The sequence below is a fragment of the Siphateles boraxobius genome, unplaced genomic scaffold (genome assembly GCF_051911475.1).
Source record: "Siphateles boraxobius isolate OS27281-9 unplaced genomic scaffold, OSU_SipBor_1 11, whole genome shotgun sequence".
Classification (NCBI taxonomy): Eukaryota; Metazoa; Chordata; class Actinopteri; order Cypriniformes; family Leuciscidae; genus Siphateles; species Siphateles boraxobius.
The window spans coordinates 4,390,001-4,411,151 of NW_027508711.1; the positions used below are offsets into that span (position 1 = coordinate 4,390,001).

Here is a 21,151-nt window from a genome sequence, read left to right on the forward strand (position 1 = left end):
AAAATTATATATTATTATTATTAAATAACTTTGATTAGAACAAACAAAGCTGCCTGTACATCCGTCTATACATACTGTACTTCTATATACTATACTTCTATATACAAACTATACTGTGTGACAAATAACGGTTCAGCTAGTGTTGCTGGTCATGCTGCTCAAACGACCCGTGTCACAGAAATGTAGGGTTACCGTTTTTTGGGATATCAACCTATGAATGGCTTACTTATAGTTAATTCTACACATTAAACTACACAGAATCAATCTCAACCTCACAGACACACAAGCAAACACGTACACAGGAAACACCTCAGTCACCTTCTCCAGAGAGACCTGCAAATCCTGAACTGACAGAGCACGACAGCAACTTTATAACACACACACACAGACACACAGACACACACACACACACACACACGCACACACACGCACACGCGCACACGCACACACGCACGCACGCACGCACGCACGCACGCACGCACACACGCACACACACACACATACGCACGCACGCACACACGCACGCACGCACACACACACATACACACACACACACACACACACACACACACACACACACACACACACACACACACACACACACACACACACACACACGCACACAGTGTGATCATTACTGAGTCTGACACATCCCTTAGATCATTAAGGCTGTCAGTTTCTAATTAAAATCAAATTAAAGAGTGTTTTGCGCACGATGCTTCTTCACCTTCTCTCCCACTGCTCCTGGGTTTCCGATACCTCCCGGAGGTCCCTGTGGTCCGTCAGCTCCTGGGGGTCCGGAGGGGCCTCTGGGGCCCGGTGGACCAGGTGGACCCTGAGAGAAAAGTTAAGAAAATATAGTGAGAAAACTCTGTTTCTATTAATTTAAATGTACATTTTACCAAGATGGTTTTATAGATGTGGAATTGTACCATTTGACCGACATCACCAGTCTCTCCTTTCTCACCATGTGGTCCAGGCAAGCCCTGCACACATTCACAAACCAGTTAAAACCAGTCAAACCAATCGCAAACCTTCCTTTTTTCCAAAAGGTGTTGTTATGGCACATGTAATTCGGATCCAGGGTGGCTATTAGAGATTTGTTCGTTATGTTCCCAAAATCAGCCAGTGATTGTGAAAAATCCAAGCATTGGATCAAAGTTGTCGTTCTTTATGCCGTTGACCATCGTTCATTTTAAACTGTGATTTCTTTTTCCATTACATAAAAAACTTTCCTAATAAAGCTTGCTTGTTTGAGCAGTTTTCAACAACACTAGATGCAATTTAAGCAATTACATGGAGTTTTATATGGCAGTGTGCTTCAAAAAAAATTGGGCAGGATATTTGGTTTATTTCCTCCATAAATTTCTATCTACTGTTAGAGTGAACATCTGTATACTAAATGCAAATACTTGTGCATCTTTTGACTTAGCATCTTATGTGTGGATTATTCGGTTTGAAAAACATCACCATTTCACCATGCTAAAAGACCTCCGCTGTGAATGTCTGGATAAACAAAAAATAATGTGACATGCAGCCAAAATTAACTTTGTTTTAAGAAAAACACACAAAAACTAATAATAATCCATTTGCATCTGCAAAGTGTCTCTTACACATTTCTCCAGTCTTGTAATGGCAATTTTTATTACATGACTGATTTCGAATCACTTGTATTTCACCTATTGTCTCATCATATAACGACCAAAAAAAGCTTGTGCTTTCTGATTTTTGCGTGATGATATACTACAATGAGCTAAATTTAAAATAATGTATTCCAAAATGATCAGGTACATCGAGCGAACCGAATCGCGCCAACATTTTATTTGACATTCTTCGAGTTACCGCTGTCAATTGTGCGCTATACGACCCATAAAGTGTATTAGAAAAATATGTTTATTTCATGTTGACTTTAAACAAGCAGAAAACAAACTCAGCCATCTAACCTGAAGGCCGACAGGTCCGGGTGGTCCTGGGAAGCCTCGTGAGCCTTCATCTCCCTTCTGTCCAAAAAGCCCCTGCTGACCTCTGGGACCTTGCTCTCCATCAGCACCCTGCAGGGAGGAAGTGACATCACTAACACTGCTTTTACCGCAGCAAGACATACGAAATACAGTATGAGACATGGATATTTCAGAGTACTTACAGAAGGGCCCGGCTGACCACTAGGACCTTGGGGACCGGTAGGCCCTGGTGGACCCTGAAGAACGGCAGACAGAACAAGAGAAATGGGAAAAAAGAAGTGAGAAGAAGGAAAGAAAGAAGCAAGCTAATTGATTTCCATAACATCTATATTCATCACCGCACAATGGTAATAAAAGAGCAAATGGTCGTCATGGGAGAACGACACAAACAAACAGATGAATCCAAACAGGGACTCATTGAGTAAATGATCCTTTCACTCCGAATTGTAATGTAAATGTAAACAGTGAATTCGGAGTGACTCACCTGCTCGCCCTTGTCACCTTTGCCTCCCTTCTGTCCTGGCTCTCCGATCTCGCCCTGTCACAATAACGCAGCATTTACATATGCAAATATCTGCAAATTGGTCATATGATAGAACAAATAGAAATACAATATCTGTTGTTCTTGGTGATGTCTGTCTAACATATTATATTGTGGATGATAGTGCAATAATGGTATCAGATGGTGATACCATGGTATTTTATGATCATCATATTAATGATATAAAGCTGAATTTTCGGCATCATTACTCCAGTCTTCAGTGTCACATGATCCTTCAGAAATCAATCAAATATGCTGATTTGCCACTCAAGAAACAGTTCATATAATTGCAACAAGAAATATTTTTGTGTGCAATATCTGTTGTGCTTAATATTTTTGTGGAAACAGTGATACATTTTTAAATGATAAATAGAAAGTTTAAAAGAGCAGCATCTTTTTGAAATAAAAATATTTTGCAACATTATAAATGTCTTTGCTGTCACATTTAACCAATTTAATTAATTCATGCAGAATACAAGTAATTATATCTTTCAAAAAATATCGTACAACTTTTAAACAGCAAAGCATTCATGGCAATCCAAGGAAAATCAAATAATGCAATAATACTATCATTTTAAATGTAGAAAAGAAAAACATTTACATGGTGCATGCCAAAAACGATATAGTATTGCCAGGGGACATGATAAAAAGAGCCGGACACAGTAAGACTTTTTGGTCCTTTTTGCTTGTGAAGACTTGAGGAAACTAGCACTGTTATTTATTCCTCTGACCATATTTCCCAGAAGGTTTTGAAGCTGTCACACATGGCAGAGCTGACACACACACATCCTTCAAATATATTGCTCACACCTTAAAACTGCCAATGCTAACACATGTTGGTGTCATACACACCTACACAAACCCCAAATCTGTGTGTGTAGGTGTGTATGAGTGTGTCATGGTGATGTCATTTCCTTTACACATTCACCTAAGTGCTAAATCAGATAATTTACAATAAGACTAACTGTAAATTTTCTTCCCTAACCGTCCATCCATTCATCAAAAGAAAATATTGATCGGACAGCTGAGCTGTTTGATCTATGTGAGGGTGTGTGTGTGTGTGTGTGTGTGTGTGTGTGTGTGTGTGTGTGTGTGTGTGTGTGTGTGTGTGTGTGTGTGTGTGTGTGTGTGTGTGTGTGTGTGTGTGTGTGTGTGATGTGATGTGACCTTCACTTCTCCTCATCCTGATCTAATCATCTACTGTAGAAAACCCACCAGATTCAACCATGATCATCAATTACATGCCCATGTCTCTCTTTCTTTAATTCATTTCTCTTCTCAAACCTTCTTCCCTAACTTTCTAACAATTCATTTTCTTCGGTACCTTATCTCCATCCTCTCCTGGGGGTCCGATGGGTCCAGCCGGGCCTGGAAGCCCCACAGGTCCCTGAATACCATCTCTACCAGCTGGGCCTTGAGGTCCTTTCTCACCCTAATATAAGAGAGAGAGAGGTTATAGTGAATATTGTAACCATATGACAGTGCAATGGGATCATAAATGAAGATCAAACGTGTACTCACAGGTCCTCCTTTCTCTCCAGCGGGGCCTGGGGGTCCTTGAGGTCCAGGTCGGCCCGGGAGGCCGGTAGGACCAGCTGGGCCAGCAGGACCACGTTCACCAGGAGAACCCTATGAATGTCAATATGAAATTTCATAACCAATGTACTTGCAACGACTACCATTAGCTACTATGATGTTTGATTAATTATGCATTTGTTCTTGGAGAAATTCATATGGAGGCGTAGACAGCAGGCATGTCACATATAAGAAAACAAGCTATGATTTTAATGCAGAAATAAGCACTGCATTTGCAAATTATTGATTTTATATCTATGCAGCATTATATAAGATATCTGTAAAATCTGAGTATTAAAAAATGCTGGAGACTGCATGAAAAGAGAAGAGGTGAATAGCAAACCTTTTGATAATCTATAATCATCTATGATTTATGAATATACTGTAGACTAGTCAAACATTTGGACACAACTTCTTTGACTTTTTTTCTTTATTTATGACTATTTTCCACATTTTATTTTAAAAGTTAATAATAATAAATATATAATAAACATGATATTTAAATATTAAATTTAATATAAATACTTGAGATTCTTCTTTCAAAGTTTGGGGCCTGTAAGATATTTTATTGTTTTTGAAACAAGCCTGTTATGTTCAGCAAAGCTGCTTTCATTTGTTAGAACATACAGTAAAAACAGTAGAATTGTGTGTGGAATTTTTTTTCCTGCATCCTTGCTGAATAAAAGTATTAATTTATTTTAAGAAAATTGTACTGATCCCTAACATTTGAACAGTAGTGTATGTTGGACCCTTGTTGATACTTTTTCTACACTATCCACTCTAAAACATGAATTAAAAAAAAAAAAATTAAAAAAATTTTTATATATAAATAAACTGATTCAGGAAACTGAGTTCAAATGCTTGACTGGGACTGTAGATATAAATCAATAACATATTCACTGAATCACTATACTCACTGAAAAGCCAGTTTGTGGAGCAAAAGGATAAAAGAGAAAGACAAAACAAGGTAAACAAGCAAACAACAAAGCGTTTGGAGAAAAGACAGATACAAAGTCAGACAATGTCTACTTACAGCGGGTCCAGGTGGCCCTGGAGGTCCTTCACTTCCTTTCAAGCCAGCTGATCCCTGCAAAGAGACACATTAAACTGCTGAACGTACACAAACATACATGATTGAAGGTTAGAGACACAGGGGATGTTCTATTTATACTGAACAACAAACTAAAAAGCTCAGAGTTAAAAACAAAACATGAAAAGAGACTCGCCTGCGCAAAACTACACAAAGTTTAAAGGCAGGGTAGGCGATTTGTTCCAGAAACATCTTTTGTTATGCTGGTTCAAAATCTCTTGATAGCAATCACTAAGTTATGGTCTAAATGCTTTTATATATATATATATATAATCGTCTGTGGAAGGCGTAGGATCATAAAATGTTCACCCAATCACGATGTCCTACCTGCCTGTCAGCGTGTCTCGCGCACACATCACGCGTCACTAGCGCGTTTCATCCTCTGCAGAGTTAGACAGTCACCGAGCATCGCAACCGAACAGCAGACGCCTTTTACAGTTCCTCTTGAACCAAAACAACGAGCTTATGCTGTATTCACACCATAACTACTGTCATTTGTAAGAGATGGAAACCTGTGACTTCATACTCGGAGCGGTTTGTGACTTGAATTTATGCGTTTCAATGGCAACACTATCAACGGCGAAATGATCTGCAGCAGTCAGGTGGTACAGGTCAGGGCTCTTTAAGTTGTTTATGGTCATTATTATTGTAATGTTATGTGTTTTGAGACACGAGGTAGTTTAACACCTTCTCTCTTGACTCTTTGAAAACTCTGATGTACGCATTCATGTGTTTTGAAGGAGGCCTGGCTTTAGAGACGCTCTAAAGGAAGGGTGGGATCTTATGCTTTTAAAGCTAGCTTGCTATTGCTAGCCGCTCCGAAAATTGCCTACCCTACATTTAACACTTAGGGTTAAGGGGTTTGTTCAAATTGCATGTTTTATTCTTGATACTCACCACAGGGCCTGGTAAACCTCTCTCGCCTGGGAACCCTCTGAGTCCTGGAGGTCCATCTTTACCGGTTGGCCCTGCTGGACCTGGATCTCCCTGTGAACACAAAGAACCAGATATGATGTAGTAAACCACTTCTAACCAATAGATACCGTGGTGTATTCCTGTGCATTTGTAAATGCTGAAGTGTAAATTTGTTGCACCTTCGCTCCCTCTTTGCCCGCAGATCCAGGTAGACCCTGTTCACCGGGTGGTCCTGGGGGTCCAGGGTGACCTCGCTCTCCCATTGGTCCTGTCTCGCCTGTTGGTCCCTGAGCAAAAAGAGAGATGGATTATGGGTACGGTATTAGGGTAGATGAATCTTTGAATCAATTCAAATGACGATTCGTAAGTTAATCAATTCTATTCAAAAGCAATTTGGAAAATTTAGAATGATTTAATTTACCACAACAAAGCAATTCACAGAGGTTGCACATGACTTATTTAATATGTATGTCGCTACTTTATCAAAATATGCTTCATTCAAATTATATTTTTAATCTAGAACGATTTAATCTAAAAACGATTCATTATTTGAAAAGCCATTCGAAAATTTTTTTTATCAATGCTTTGAGAAAACAATGAACTGTTAAATTAATTATTTCATATTTCAAAAAGTGTTTTTACTGTATAATCAAGGAAAGCAATCAAAAAGTCAGGAAAACATAATAAAGATACTACAGGTGTTTCTAAAAGATAAGTGGGTATGCAAATTATGCAACATGAAGAAAGAAAGAAAATCAGATTATAGGCTTCCATTTGCATGGCAGAGCATGTGCACTTGAATATCCATATGTGTGTGTGGCCCAGTTTAAACCTGTGCCCACCTCAAAATTTGCATAAAAAGTAGAATATCATGATTGCTTATGAATAATTTATTACCCAGCCAGCGCCAACATCTAACTGCATCAACAACAGCATGTCAGGAGACAAAGCACAGACAGGCCAACAAACGGCCCAAATGTAACCTAATGGAGCTATTATGATTCCCCAGTGACAAACTTATGACACCTTTAAGATAATCTGATGACCGAGTGATGGTGACAGCCATATGAATATGTATCGCATGTCTCTGGCCTCAGCCTGTGGTACTGATGCAGCGAAAACAGATGGATGTGAAGAATGTGCTGTTGCACAAAGCCAAATGCTTTATAATGTTTTATTCTTCTGTGGATCGTAGATGCAGCCCAGAGTCTAGTGTGTCTGATGCCTCTAGAGCATTAAAGATACAATAGAGTGTTGAAGCATCTTAAAAATAGCTCAAATTAGCATAGTCCTGGAAAGCAGATTTTTACATTTCCTGAGGGGTTCTGCCTCGTACCAGGGCATTGCTATGTGGTTGCTAAGGAGTTCTATATTGTTGATAGGTGTTTGCTTCAAAAGATCACACGTTTTTTTTTATATATTGTGGTCCTGGATGAATGAAGTGTTATTTATATACTATTATAGTATGTAATAATGATTTGAATGGGATTTAATTTTAATACTTTCAGATTGCATTTCAAGCTTTATTTTAATTACCGAAAAATATCTTTTTATAGTTCTAGTAAGCAATATCAACACTGTTATTGTCATATTTCACCCCAACATCAAAATAAAAACTAAGAAATATTCATTTGCATAAATACAATGGGACTTTTAAAAAATTATTTTGCATTGCTATATTATTTTCATGACAACTGAACTCCTTTCCCACCACCCTTCAGTCATTATTCTCAAAAATTTCAGTCTCAATTCTAAGTGTTATTCAAATCATCTGGTCCCGATAAAAATATTTGGTTTTAGTATTTTAGAGAATACAAACAATGCCACAATAGGAAAAAATACAATGGTCTTAAAACAGGCTTCAACATTTTTTATTCTATTTTGATTCACCCTCAGTTTTTTCCTTCGTTTTACTAACCCGTTTAAGTGGAATCTTATTACTGGCACTATTATGGAATTCTAGAATCGTTCATAAAATTCAAACTGTTTTCAACATTTTGTGTTCCACTTACCTGAGGTCCGACTACACCTGGGGGTCCGGGAGGTCCGGTTTTACCTTGGAAACCCTGTGAGAAGAAAACATAAGTGAGATTATTTCTATAAGTGTGTGAGCGAAAGTGTGTGTGGTAATTTCATACGCCACTCACAGTCTCTCCTCTCTGGCCAGGGTGTCCGGGCAGTCCGTCCTTTCCGGCAGGTCCCTGAAAACAAGAAAGAGAGAAGGAATCAGGCAAATGATTGGATAATGAAGATGTATGAGGTATTTTGATAGTTATATCTATAGTGTTAACGTCACATACAGGTGGACCCTTAGGGCCAGGGAATCCAGCAGGTCCCTGTGGTCCCAGTAAACCCTGTAAAACAAGCACAGAAATGGAAGGTAAATCTCTTTCCGAAGCATTATCCAATAATAAATACCTTGGAAGGATTCAATTGTTATTTATACCGTACCCGTTCACCGGGTGGTCCTGGGGGGCCATCGCTTCCTGAATTTCCCTGTGGAGGCGGGGCGGAGAAGCAAATGAGTAAAGGAAGGAGATGGAGGGAAATATAACCGAACATTTTCAATAAAGTAAAACTTATGGTTATTGCCCGAGGTAATGAGTGCCATTAAAGATTTGTTTGACTGATGGAGGATTTGTAGATCGGTAAAACTCCTGTTGCATTTTAATTTGCTCCAGCTGAGCAGATGAGAGAAACATTGTGTTTTAAAATGTATTAGAAGCTCCATTAGCTCCTGCCAATGTGTCTGCTGTTAGCTTTCATGGCTCCACAAGTGATGAGAGAGGTTTAAAATATCCTGAAGCCAGAAATGTTTTCATTCAGGGTGTGGTGTGCTTTCCCTAATTTAATTTTTATGTGCCAAACAATTGTTTTATGTATGCGTGAATGCATGTATGATGTGTTTTCTTTGTGTTTTTAGATTTGTGTTTTATAGTATTTATTTATTAATGTTACATTGTATAAAATTACAAATGTAAATTAGTGAGGGGAAAGTACAGCCTCACCTTTGGTCCTGCTTTCCCTGTTGGTCCCCTTGGCCCTCTTTCACCACGGGGTCCCTACAGAGAGGATCACAAGAAGTGTGCAAATATGAGGAAGCAGTATGAGAAATCAGTCCTAAACTAGTCATCAACTAGTATGTATCGTTTGTTTTGTCCTAACTGTGTTGCCTTACCGTGGGTCCTCTCTGTCCTCGGGGGCCCGGCTTCCCTAGTGTCCCCTATGTGTGACGGAGAATAACACATGAATTTAAAGCGAAAATTCAAACATTAAATATTTTGTGTCAGTTCCCTATTATTATTAATAATAATAAAATGATTTATAATAATTATTACATTTGAGTAAAATAAATATATAAATATTTTTGAATTAACAATAATACAGAATTAAACTGTGAATTATGGGAATAATTGTTAATTTAATTGTATTTATTATTAAAGGATATTGAAGTAATGATTAATACATTCTAGTAAAATAAATAAATATTTTAAATTCACAATAAAAAAATAATTAAACTGCACAGTGTGAATAATTTTCAATTCAATATTATTTTTGTTTTAATAACATTATTTATGATTATACTTTAGAAGAAGTAGAGATAACTAAATACATACAAGCTGTTAAATTCTCATGATTCACTTCAGTCATACTGTAAAAAGGATAGCCATTATTTGCCAAATTTATTATAAATAAATAAATACATTTATTTATCAATTTAATCTATTTCCTTCAGCCTAGTAGAACACATTGTGATTAATTTGATTATCTGTACATTATAGTAGCACCATCCATCTCATGAATAATTAATGCAGAGAGTTATGGCAGAATAAAAAAAGTTTTGCATCAACAAATGAATCCAGTCCGAGTGTGTGTGCATGTGCATGTATGTGTGTGTGTGTGTGTGTGTGTGTGTGTGTGTGTGTGTGTGTGTGTGTGTGTGTGTGTGTGTGTGTGTGTGTGTGTGTGATGTTTTTGGATTATAATGTGTTTATGGGAGACTGCATTGTCTTCCTAATGGCAGCCGGCTGCTGCTCTCAGCTTAAAGTGATGATATACAGCCAATAAAGCATCCGTGCGGAGAGCTGTGAGTTTACTCAGGGCATTTCCCAGCTTTTCTTGGCCATAAGGGCTCTGATTCACTCTACAGCTCAGAGACCTGATAGCTTCTATACACTGAGACTAACCCCTGCATTTTACTTCTGATATATAGAGCACAAGTCGAAATCTTTACTTTTATTATATACTTTTATGGTGTTGTTGTCATTTTTAGAGTTTCACAGAATGCAACCACTTTCACTGTGCATAATATAATCTGCCTAATATATCATTATGGGTATCTTACAGGTTTGGTTTAACAATGTTGTGTAAACTTGTATACCATTATATTTTTAACTAATATTTTGAATTAACTTTAAATTTTTATATTTTCAGTTTTCACTTTAATTTTCAGTAATTTAGTTATGTGAATTTGTCATTTTATACTATAAATACTATACTATACATTTTGTTATTTCTAATTTTCATTTAGTTTAAGTTTATCCATCTAATTTTCTTGCTCACTTCACAGGATTCATCAAATTGCACATATTCTATATTATATTATATTTTTTGCATAATGTTACATGATCATCATGCATTTCTTTCTCAGAATTTATAAACTCAATAGAAAACCAGAGGAATTATATCTTCCTGCACTCAAAAAAAAAAAATAGGATAAGGAAAGAGGGTGTGTGAGAGAAAGAAAAAGAGAGGAAAACTACACATGGATTTCTTTTTAACACACCCTTGTGCCTTTCTCTCCACTGGTTCCTTGGAATCCCTGGAATCCTTGAGAACCCTAAAGAGGGAGGGAGAGAGAGAGAGAGAGAGAGAGAGAGAGAGAGAGATAGAGAGAGAGAGAGAGAGAGAGAGAGAGAGAGAGAGAGAGAGAGAGAGAGAGAGAGAGAGAGAGAGAGAGAGAGAGAGAGAGAGAGAGAGAGATTAATTCACAGGTCCATCAAAGCGAGGAGGGAGAGAGGGATAAAATGAGAAAGAGAAGAAAAGTGCTGTTGCAGCAGTGCATGCTGGGTCACGGTCAAACGGAAAGCTGACACCAGATGGCATTATGGGTAAATCCACTTATCTTTGATCAAGAAGTTCAAACATGTCTGTCTTCCAAACCCACTCTAATGCATGCGCACACACACAACCTTGTCCTTATATCAATACATGCACACACTCAAACACGAATGCTGTGGATGCTGGGTAATCACAGGCAGATCGGGTATATTTACCTTGGGGCCTTGTCTTCCCGGATAGCCTGGTAACCCAGGTACACCAAGCTTACCCTAAAACCAAAGTACACAAAAGAAACTTAACTAATCAGTCGTGACAAAACACTGACAAAGAGTTGAATGATATTGAATCATTTGCGTATTCAAATGCCACTGTATATAATGCCTGTTGATTCTGTTTTGTTAGTGCTCTAATCTTGTTAGCCTTTCCCAGAATGAAGAATGAAAGCTGTTTTTATTGAAAAAGGTGAAACAACAAAGTCAACTTTGCTTTGCTTCCGAGACTTGACTCACAATTCATTTCAATGGAGTTTGACGCTAGCATGTTGCAAAGCTAACTGCATACATACTATACAGTGTAGTAAAGTCCTAGGGGAAATTACATTTTTAAATATATCCAAAGAGTAAACAGTTAGACCCCAAACTTTTGAACAGTTTGAACTGCCATAGAATCTGGCCAAAAGAAAGTATTGGCTACTGGAACAGGCTTTGCATCAGGGCGTACCTTAAAGTACTGTGGCAGCTCAGGTCACACTCACCTTCTCTCCTAACGGCCCAAGTGGTCCAGGATCTCCAGGCAAACCAGATCTTCCTTTGGGTCCCTCAGGCCCGTCTTCACCTCTGGGTCCAGCTGCACCAAGTTCTCCCTAAAGACACACACACACACACACACACACATTCACTCATCAAGATTCAAGAGGTCGTTCAATCAATTTAGAGGCCCATCCTGATGAATAACACAATAAACCACCTACTGTATATATATATCAGAGCTCATTTGCATATAGAAATTCTAAGGGAAGCTTGTCATGAAGAACTAAATTATGACTTTTTGGTGCAAGAATCCTTGACTAACATTATTATTGGATGTCTAATTAATATTATAAGTGACCTTGATGGAAAAGTAACATAAAAAGTATAGTATATGCTCCCTTTAATTTCCTGAGCAGTTTTCAAAGGCCTCAATATGACTTAAAATGTTTTAAAATAAGGTATAACAAGCATTAAAATAAGCACAAATTAAGATAGTTCTTAATTTATTTAAAACATCTGGAATTCTACCATTTAATCATTTTAATTGTAGTTATAATTTAATTACTTGTTTATTTATTGTAATCTCCTAATTTCAGTGAATCAAAAAGGCCTTTAAAATATTGGTGTGGACAGTGAAGCTGTATATCACGTATCTATGCAGCTGTTTATTCATTTGATTTAAGGTGGACATCTTTGAATAAAAGATGTTGGAAATTGATTATAAAACAAGTTCATGTGGACAATTAGAGACAGATTTACTAACAGCGTGCGCCAGCGCAAACTCTCTTTTGGTGTTTTACTAAAGACACGTAGTGAAAAATCAGCGCTGAAAAGACGTGGAAGCAGTTATTATTGCTGCTGTCCTTATTGCATATGTATCAGTAGGAGTTTCCCTTTCAGACGCAAAATTTATGGGAGAGGAGTATTTAAATGAATCAGGCAAGGTGATTTACTAAGGTTTGTGCAAGTCAATTTACTGGTTTTTGCGCCATTATTTACCGTCCAAAAAAAGCATGTCTTCAACCAGACGCTAATTTGCGCTGCTATTGGTAGATTGCGTTGGTCATTATGGAAATGATCTGGCTGTGTCCTATAATTTGTGCGCAGAACTTTCCACCCCCATCTGCGCTTTTATGGGATTGCGCTCTCACACTAATTTGGCCTGTTTAGTAAATCTGGCCATTAGTGTGTATGTGTTTGATATGTTTAGCCACTTTAAAAGACATAATAGGCAAATCTGGGCACTTCAGCAGCATGAGAAAAGTGAAGTGCATGTACGGCATTTAACAAGAGTAAAGGGTAATTTGAAACAATGTCCACCCACTTAAATCCAGAAGTATTCGCATATTGAACTTTAATAACCCAGAGTGAGACACGCTTACTCATTACCGACATTTACCCAGCAACGCAGCTGAGCCAGTGTACTTTATAACATCCAAAAAATCCGATCAATTAGGCAGTGTGAATATTACGTCCCTTTCGACCGAGGGGAAAACTGATTTCTGGGGCCCTCAATGACAATTTCTCTTGCCATTTTTATCTGCAAAATGCATCCTAGAGTCTGTGAAATGGACTCAGGAGTGTGTCATCTGGGGATAAGTGATGGGTAAGGTGTTCTGAGTGGTTTTTAGCACATTTCTATGTGACCAATCCCTAGGTTCTGGTCCTTAGATACAGCTTGGGTCCTTTCTTCAGTGAATATCTATATCGTATGAGCAAAAGTAATAGTGATGCACTACTAAATATAGACCCACTGTGATTTATCTGCTTCTTCAGAGTCGCTCTGAGAATTAAAAATCAACCCAAGTGTAAAGAGACAGAGACGAAAGATCAAATCCCATAATTCCCCAGAGATAAATCCAAACACAAATAACCTCTTCAACCTGAGAATAGGTCTCTTACCCTGTCCCCTTTGATGCCCATATCTCCTTTAAATCCAGGAAATCCATCTTCTCCCTGAGAAAGAAAGAGATGAAGATTTGACACTGAGAACGTTGCAAACTTCCTTTCGCACATAATACCCCTTTTTTGACAAATGCGAAGGGACCGATCTCCATGGCAACTGCTATTTCTGCTATTTGCCGGGGCCTGATCTTATTTTCCTGCTGCACTCTCGCAGGATAAAACTTTTTAATGACCAAAGCGAGAAGGTCAAAAATGCATCTTGGAGTATGTTATGGTTTCCATATTCAGAAGCAGAAATGAAACATTAATGACACAGGAGCAGTGCATTAGCCGCCTGCACACACACACACACACACACACACACACACACACACACACACAACAGCTCGTATCCATACAGACACAGTCACACGAACACACTCTAAAATTACCTTTTCACCCTTGCCTCCTTTCAGCCCGCGGACTCCATCGGCACCCTGCAGATAGAAAGAGCGAAAGAAAAAAAGAACTGAGATCAACAGAGTCCATCCAAACTACAAACATCTGAGAACCCAAATCCCTATGATGGACTCACGGCCTCACGAACGCTGTTCATAAACCATGAAGGTGATAAAAGCTCTGTTCCAAACCCTAGCAAGCCGCCTTGTTCTCTTCTATCTACATAGGCAGCATCCTAACTGAACTAGAAACTCATAAGTGACAGATTTAGAACGCAAAGTGCATGGGAGATTCCACTCACAACTGATTCCAATAGACTTTTATGTTAGAATGTTGCAAAGCTAGATAGGCAAACAAGCATCCTAACTGAAATGAAGCCTCACAAGTGAATAGGGGCTTTCACACCGGGTAGTTATAGAAACTAGCAACCAGGGTGGTCCCCTGAGAACTAAATTTTCCCCTAGGGAATTTGTGACCCCCAGTAGGAACTCTGTAATGACGTAAGCCGGCCGAAGTCATTTAAGCACAGCATTTACCAACCATTTATTTTTACCATTTATCAACAACTGGAGGATGGAGGACGCCGTGATAGAAAGCTGTGTTTTTGTCATGTGTCGTTGATTTTGTGATAACAGAGATGGAATGTAGACATGTTGAACGAGCAAAAAAGGGGTCTAATGCCTGCTACAGACTTCAATTTCGGCAATCCTACAGTATAAGATCATTACAAATCACAATGTACGACATGGATCTAATGAAAATGGGTACAAAATGTATGTAGACTGTAGATGATGACACCTATTGAATCGTAGGAAACAACACAGGCAGTTAGTATAGAAGAATAAAAAGTCATTAGCATGTGCTAGTGGTAAACAAATAGAGCAAGATGAATCACACTTTGATAGTTGTGGTTTTTATGGGCACTGCAGAAAAGTGGAGAAAGCGAAAGAGGAGAATATGTATGTGGTCATTGCTAGGGAAAAGAGCCAACTTAACATCCCAGTTTTGCAAATGGAGCTTGAGGTACTGTAGTTTTAAGTTTTAACGGCAAGTCGAGTTGATCAATATGCAATTTCATGCTGCATTTTTATTGGCTAGTCAAGTCAGTAGACAGAAGGTAGCAGCAAACACTGTGAGATGCTAAATTGCTGGAACGCTCAGAAAATGATCCCAGACTATCTTTGGTTCCGTCTTCGAACCTCTCTCACTGTATGACGTAGGACCACTGTTTAGGAGCCACAACCACAGATATTGCCACGATTGGTCATCTTTCGTCTGGGACAGCCCAAAATCGTACAATGTTTATGGGGTATAAGAGACGAAATCTCCTATGACAACTTGCAGTGGTACATATCATCGAGACTGAGAAAAGAACACAACACCGCAGAAAATGGCGACATTCGCTTTCATTCGCTTTCTGTTCGTGGAGTAAGTATATGTAAACTGTGTGTTTACGCGGCTTTTTAAAAATGGTGGGTTCCGGTGTTTCGGCATGCATTCAGCCAATCAATGTACACTTACGTCACTGGTAGTTCCTATTGTGCTGGGTTAGACCCTACCCTGAAGTAGAAGCTAATTTAGTCCTCCCAAAAGGTGTTCCTAGAACTAAAATCCTCCTCAGTTCCTGCGGTGTGAACACACAAAATGGTTATTGGAACTATGAAAACATTCCTCTGGTGTGAAAGCCCTAATGATTTGGAACTCTCAATTCTGCATTCCACTGCACAATCGCATTCTAGGATTGCCTTCTCCTCTCTGCGAAGACTATAAATATAACAGAAATAATGTAATAAAATATTGAAATAATAATAAAAAAAATTTGTTAAGAATTTCAGCTTTTTATTGTCTTTGTTACAATCGCAGGACGACTTGAAGCCCTGCAAGAAATGAAATACATTTTAATTCAGTAATACATCCATATTCAAGTAATAATCTATATGAAATATATTTAATAGGTCTCGATGAAAAAAAATAGTGTTGTGTCATTTCATTGACATGGCCAAAAGAAGGTATCTTAGAAGTTTTCTTTAATGCCTTAAATGCTGTCTAGATAGGCAGCACACTAAGTTTTGGAAGACATATATAAAAGGTTCAGATGCTTCTGCCTTGGGAAAGTATCAGAAACATTAGCAGCGTGTTGTTTTTGTCAGGAAAAAGCTAGAGGCAAAACTCAGTAGCGAATTGGGTGACATTTCACTGGCATCTTCCTACTATAGAGCCACACTAATATCTACTGACCAATCAGAGATTGTACTCTATGACCATTGAGATGCAAGAAACACCTACCTTTACACCTCGAGGCCCAGGATATCCGATTGGCCCTTGAGGACCAGGAGGTCCCTGTAAAGTGCAATCCGTTATGATTGAGTTATTAATAATGAGCTACATTTATGCAAGAGAATTGTCTTTATAAAAAAACTCATTAGATAGCAGAATGAAGGATAAAAAAGTACCAAGTTTCCTTTCTCTCCTGACGGCCCTTCTTTTCCTGGGTGGCCCTGTGTTTGTGACACAAAGATAAAGAGAATGAATATTTGATAAAATCACTGAATATTTGCCGTGTGGATAGACAAATCTTTGAGAACGGATCTGAACAATGTGTGTCTGTGAAGAAAGAATTGCCAGGCAGATTACTGTACTGTAATTATTAATACAATGAAATCTCTCTGATACACGAACAATAGAGCTTGAGATGAACAGATGTGAAGCGCGTCTACTGTATTTCCCGGACTCACCGGAGGTCCGTCGGCTCCTGGCATTCCCGGTAAGCCTGGTTTTCCATTGGGACCCTGATGAGGGGAAAACCAGCATAAGCACTCACAATCCATTAACACTCAGCACACACTTCCTGTTTCAAATAATCTAGTTCTAGTTATTGGCATATTGCAAATTCTATATAAAGGCACTAATCCATTAACCAGAGAACCATCCTTCCAATCTCACCTTCTCTCCTGGAGGTCCGATCGCTCCCTGAGGACCTGGAAGCCCCTGTGGAAGGAGGACAGGAGTAAAGGTTAATGTGAAGTTGATGAAGGGCGGGTTCTACAGTGTCTAAGTGGGCGTGGCTTGATCAATACCTGAGCTCCGGGGTTGCCTTGTTGTCCAGGAGGACCTGGCTCACCTTGAGGACCCTGATGGGTGGAAAACAGAAGGATAATAAAGTGAATGCGTGTATAAGCGTGTTTGTGTGCGAGAGTGTGTGCGTCTCAGATTTACAATGTTTCCTTTAGGTCCAGGATGTCCATCCATACCAGTCACACCCTAAAACGTGAAAAGAAGGATCAAAATAAATTAAATCATTCTTAGATTAAACATTGCATGTGAAAAAAAAAATGTAATCATTGAATAAGTGTATAAATAACATGAAGGTTGATGACTTGATTCAGTTAGATTCTAAATAATTGATTTAGATTAAGATAAAGTATGTACTCACAGGAGGTCCTGGGGCCCCCTGCGGACCTTTGGGGCCCAACAAACCACGAGGACCCTGAACAAGACAAACAGAGAGTTGTGTTCAGCAGGAAAACTCTGATAATAGAGGCGTCATTCAGATAAAGTGGGTAGCATTCGCCTGGTCATGTGACCTCCCCATGCATTTTCAAATAAAACAGCTTTTCTATGCAACATACAGTATGACTCTTCATCTCATGTGCTTCATTTTAAACATATTTGCCTGAAGTACAATTTATTTACAGGTATAGAAACATTTAATGCTGACTCTAAACGTACTTTAAATATCTTATCGGACATAACTGAATGTGTTTATGTGTATAGGCAAGAGCGGATAAAAACACTCCCAATCTAAATGGTGAATATGGAGCGCACCCTGCTGGACAGAGTGTTAAACTAGTGGTTAATTGACTAAACCTTTTTCATCTCCACTGCACTTCCTCTCTCTGATTGATTATTTCACTTCACATCCATAACAAGCAAAATGCCTAAAAAAAATGAGTGACATGCATTTGTGGTTTCACTACACTGGAGGAAACGCTATATAACATAACACTTTACAATAATGATGGATTAGAGAGGATACGAGTGCATGCTGGGATACTGGAGGAAATATTTACTCACTGGCTCTCCAGGCAGACCCCTGGGTCCGACCTCACCGTCGTCGCCCTGGGATACAGGAAATGATGTCATTATGATACATTTAGATAAAGAGAAATTGTACAGAAGAAATACGAAGGTATTAATTAAATAAGGAGCTCATACTCTTTCTCCATCCTCTCCTGACGGCCCAGGCGGCCCCTGAGGTCCCGTCTCACCCTACAACACCAAAGACACACTCGTCAATATTCATATAATTAATCAACCTGGTGCTTACATGATTACTGTCATTTCTTTTTGCATGATTACTGCCAAATAAATTATCAAATGGACATTGAATGTTGACATCAACTGAATTTTTTTTTAAGATTGGCCAATCAGAAACATTTATTACAGTGAGCCATTTTATAAAAAAATCTTAAAAAAAAATCATGTTCAACATACTTAAAAATGTTTAATATATGTTCAAATAAAATAAAATAGCATGTATCTAAAAATAAAACAAAATAAAATAATTAATAAAATAGCTCTAAAGTGTTCCACCTATTTTAAAATGTCCATACCATGTGACCCTTTTACTGCCAAATAAATAATCAAATGGTTATTAAATGTCCAAATCATCTGAAATAATTTTCTTAAGATTGGCCCATTATAATCATTTATTCCTGAGAGTTCAAATAAAATAAAATAAAATAAAATAAAAAATGTGTTTACCCTGTGACCCTTTTCACCGGGCAAACCAGCGAGACCATCGAATCCTCTGTCACCCTGTGAAGCACACAGACAGGAAAGAGTTCAGAAATGCAGGATATTTACTTTTTTTTTTAAATAAGAAATAATCATCAACTGTAATCTGTCTACATGCTATTGATCGTACTCAATGTCATAACTGTATGTGTTGATAAAAGAAGTCTGTCAATATGTCAATCTTCTTCAGTTTTACCTTTGTTCCCGTCTGTCCAGGCATTCCTCTGGCTCCATCTGAGCCGGGTCGACCCTATGCCACAGAAAACATCATTCTTGTTCAGAAATCAATAAGTCAATAACAATCACTCAGGCTTCTGTACAGACTCAGGGGTTTTGGACAAAATGCAAACTTACCCTTCTACCAGGTTTTCCAGGAGGGCCTGCGGATCCCAGTGGACCACGAGGGCCCTAAAAACACACAGACAGGTCTCAGAACAGCTCTATCTTGAATTGAAGTGCCTTTGATTGTCATCTAAATAGATTTGGCACACATACTGTAACTGAGGATTGTGGGTAATTTGTGATGCCTACCTGAGGTCCTGCTTCTCCAGACTCTCCTTTCAGTCCAGGCACACCAGGAGGACCCTGGAAAAATCAAATCAAGCATTAAACAAAATCATACATACTATCATGTTGACAGATGATAATAGAGATATAGTATACAGACATACCAGAGGACCAGTACGGCCTGTCAAACCCATCGGTCCGGTTGGACCCCTCATCGCCAGCTTTATAAAAATAAAACAGAGCGATTAGTTTGCATACAGATGCATGTGTGTGTGATGTAACGTGTATTAGTGTGTGTCTTTTACCCTGGCCTGCTGCATGATGGCTTGCATCTGAGCCTCTTGGGCAGAAACAGCAGGACCTTTATGTCCACTGTCCCCTCCTGTACTCATGCGGAACTACAGAGACACAGCGGCACAAAACTATTAACATTCAGACTAAAAACAATAAGTTAGACATGCCAGCAAGAGTGAAAATAAATGTGTTTCATCTTAACATTGACTGGATGATTCGTTTTGGATGTTCAAGAGTAAGACAACACATCAGTCTGTGAGGCTAAGCATGCATACCGGAAGATGGAAGTATTCAGAATGGAATACTAGAATACTGCATTTTGCATACTGCACACTATTTTTTTTAAACTACAGCACAAAATAAAATAAAAATAGAATGTAAAAGCCATAAATTCTACATTATTTTTAAGTTTCATGCTAAATTCAATGAGTGGCATTTAGTTATAGAAATAAATACAGTACATCTGAATAAAAAAATAGCTTTAAAGTGTTTTAAAAAAATAAAACAGTAAAGTACGTACTGCAAAAAGATAATATAAGTAGTATGGAATTCAGACTACCATACTACTTTTAGTATTTTTTTTTCTATATAAAATAACTAAGGCAGAAATAATGTGACTAGTATGTAGTATGCTGTTTCATCTGTGTGCACTGTGCATGGGTCAAATTGATCAGCGGTGCCATCTGGTGGCTGAACTTAATCACTACACTTCCAAGAGTAAGACTGCTAGTTTTAAAGTGATCCTCAAGAGCAGTGCTGTTGGTTGTTTCATGACTCTGTATTGGTATTTTTTTAAGATTGAGTATAGGTAGTGTATAGGGTGGGGTTTAATTACAATCAAATGTTGACGGTAAACACATATACACACCGGACAACATCATTTTTACTGTGGTGTTCTAGTACAACTGGATTTGTTATGGAAGCATTCCAGAACCCTCTACTGAAAGATATTGTGAAGTCGCTACACGTTCCGGAATGATAAAAAAATACTATATTGGAGTAACAGCTGGGAAAGAGGAAATTTGGAAAAGCTGAGAGTATGTGGAATTTGTGAAATGTCTCACTGCATTCACCAGCGCATGATAGATAGGGGATCACAGCAGCAAAGGGACGATTATGTTTCTGAAATCTCTCTGACATAATTATCACCGTTGAACCACTAAATGAAAATCAATCAAGCCAGCGCAAGAACTAACATCTATTTACATTCATTATGACAGGCTACAGGCTAAAACTGATCTCAGTACAGTTAAATGAGGCTTGAATCCAAACTAAAAGCATGTGTGAATTTTGAATGTGTAGTTTAGTTTTTGTAAAT

The 21,151-nt window shown here is 38.3% G+C and overlaps 1 protein-coding gene across 2 annotated transcripts in view; it reads right to left on the minus strand.

Moving 5' to 3' along the window:
- Nucleotides 1-21,151, minus strand: part of col5a1 (procollagen, type V, alpha 1) — a 116,616-nt gene that overhangs the window by 16,093 nt on the left and 79,372 nt on the right. For both annotated transcript variants that reach the window (XM_077194272.1, XM_077194271.1), the window contains exons 13-48: nucleotides 19,845-19,937; nucleotides 19,704-19,760; nucleotides 19,564-19,617; nucleotides 19,387-19,440; nucleotides 19,229-19,282; nucleotides 19,000-19,053; nucleotides 18,451-18,504; nucleotides 18,310-18,354; nucleotides 17,669-17,722; nucleotides 17,452-17,496; nucleotides 17,313-17,366; nucleotides 17,179-17,223; nucleotides 16,971-17,024; nucleotides 16,689-16,733; nucleotides 16,522-16,575; nucleotides 14,229-14,273; nucleotides 13,795-13,848; nucleotides 11,898-12,005; nucleotides 11,359-11,412; nucleotides 10,869-10,922; nucleotides 9,261-9,305; nucleotides 9,091-9,144; nucleotides 8,534-8,578; nucleotides 8,383-8,436; nucleotides 8,230-8,283; nucleotides 8,095-8,148; nucleotides 6,262-6,369; nucleotides 6,065-6,154; nucleotides 5,111-5,164; nucleotides 4,024-4,131; nucleotides 3,827-3,934; nucleotides 2,446-2,499; nucleotides 2,144-2,197; nucleotides 1,944-2,051; nucleotides 933-986; nucleotides 728-835 (exon numbers count right to left, since the gene is read on the minus strand). In XM_077194272.1, coding sequence (XP_077050387.1) covers nucleotides 728-835; nucleotides 933-986; nucleotides 1,944-2,051; nucleotides 2,144-2,197; nucleotides 2,446-2,499; nucleotides 3,827-3,934; nucleotides 4,024-4,131; nucleotides 5,111-5,164; nucleotides 6,065-6,154; nucleotides 6,262-6,369; nucleotides 8,095-8,148; nucleotides 8,230-8,283; nucleotides 8,383-8,436; nucleotides 8,534-8,578; nucleotides 9,091-9,144; nucleotides 9,261-9,305; nucleotides 10,869-10,922; nucleotides 11,359-11,412; nucleotides 11,898-12,005; nucleotides 13,795-13,848; nucleotides 14,229-14,273; nucleotides 16,522-16,575; nucleotides 16,689-16,733; nucleotides 16,971-17,024; nucleotides 17,179-17,223; nucleotides 17,313-17,366; nucleotides 17,452-17,496; nucleotides 17,669-17,722; nucleotides 18,310-18,354; nucleotides 18,451-18,504; nucleotides 19,000-19,053; nucleotides 19,229-19,282; nucleotides 19,387-19,440; nucleotides 19,564-19,617; nucleotides 19,704-19,760; nucleotides 19,845-19,937 — 2,283 coding nt within the window. The remainder of the gene's footprint in view (nucleotides 1-727; nucleotides 836-932; nucleotides 987-1,943; nucleotides 2,052-2,143; nucleotides 2,198-2,445; nucleotides 2,500-3,826; nucleotides 3,935-4,023; nucleotides 4,132-5,110; nucleotides 5,165-6,064; nucleotides 6,155-6,261; nucleotides 6,370-8,094; nucleotides 8,149-8,229; nucleotides 8,284-8,382; nucleotides 8,437-8,533; nucleotides 8,579-9,090; nucleotides 9,145-9,260; nucleotides 9,306-10,868; nucleotides 10,923-11,358; nucleotides 11,413-11,897; nucleotides 12,006-13,794; nucleotides 13,849-14,228; nucleotides 14,274-16,521; nucleotides 16,576-16,688; nucleotides 16,734-16,970; nucleotides 17,025-17,178; nucleotides 17,224-17,312; nucleotides 17,367-17,451; nucleotides 17,497-17,668; nucleotides 17,723-18,309; nucleotides 18,355-18,450; nucleotides 18,505-18,999; nucleotides 19,054-19,228; nucleotides 19,283-19,386; nucleotides 19,441-19,563; nucleotides 19,618-19,703; nucleotides 19,761-19,844; nucleotides 19,938-21,151) is intronic.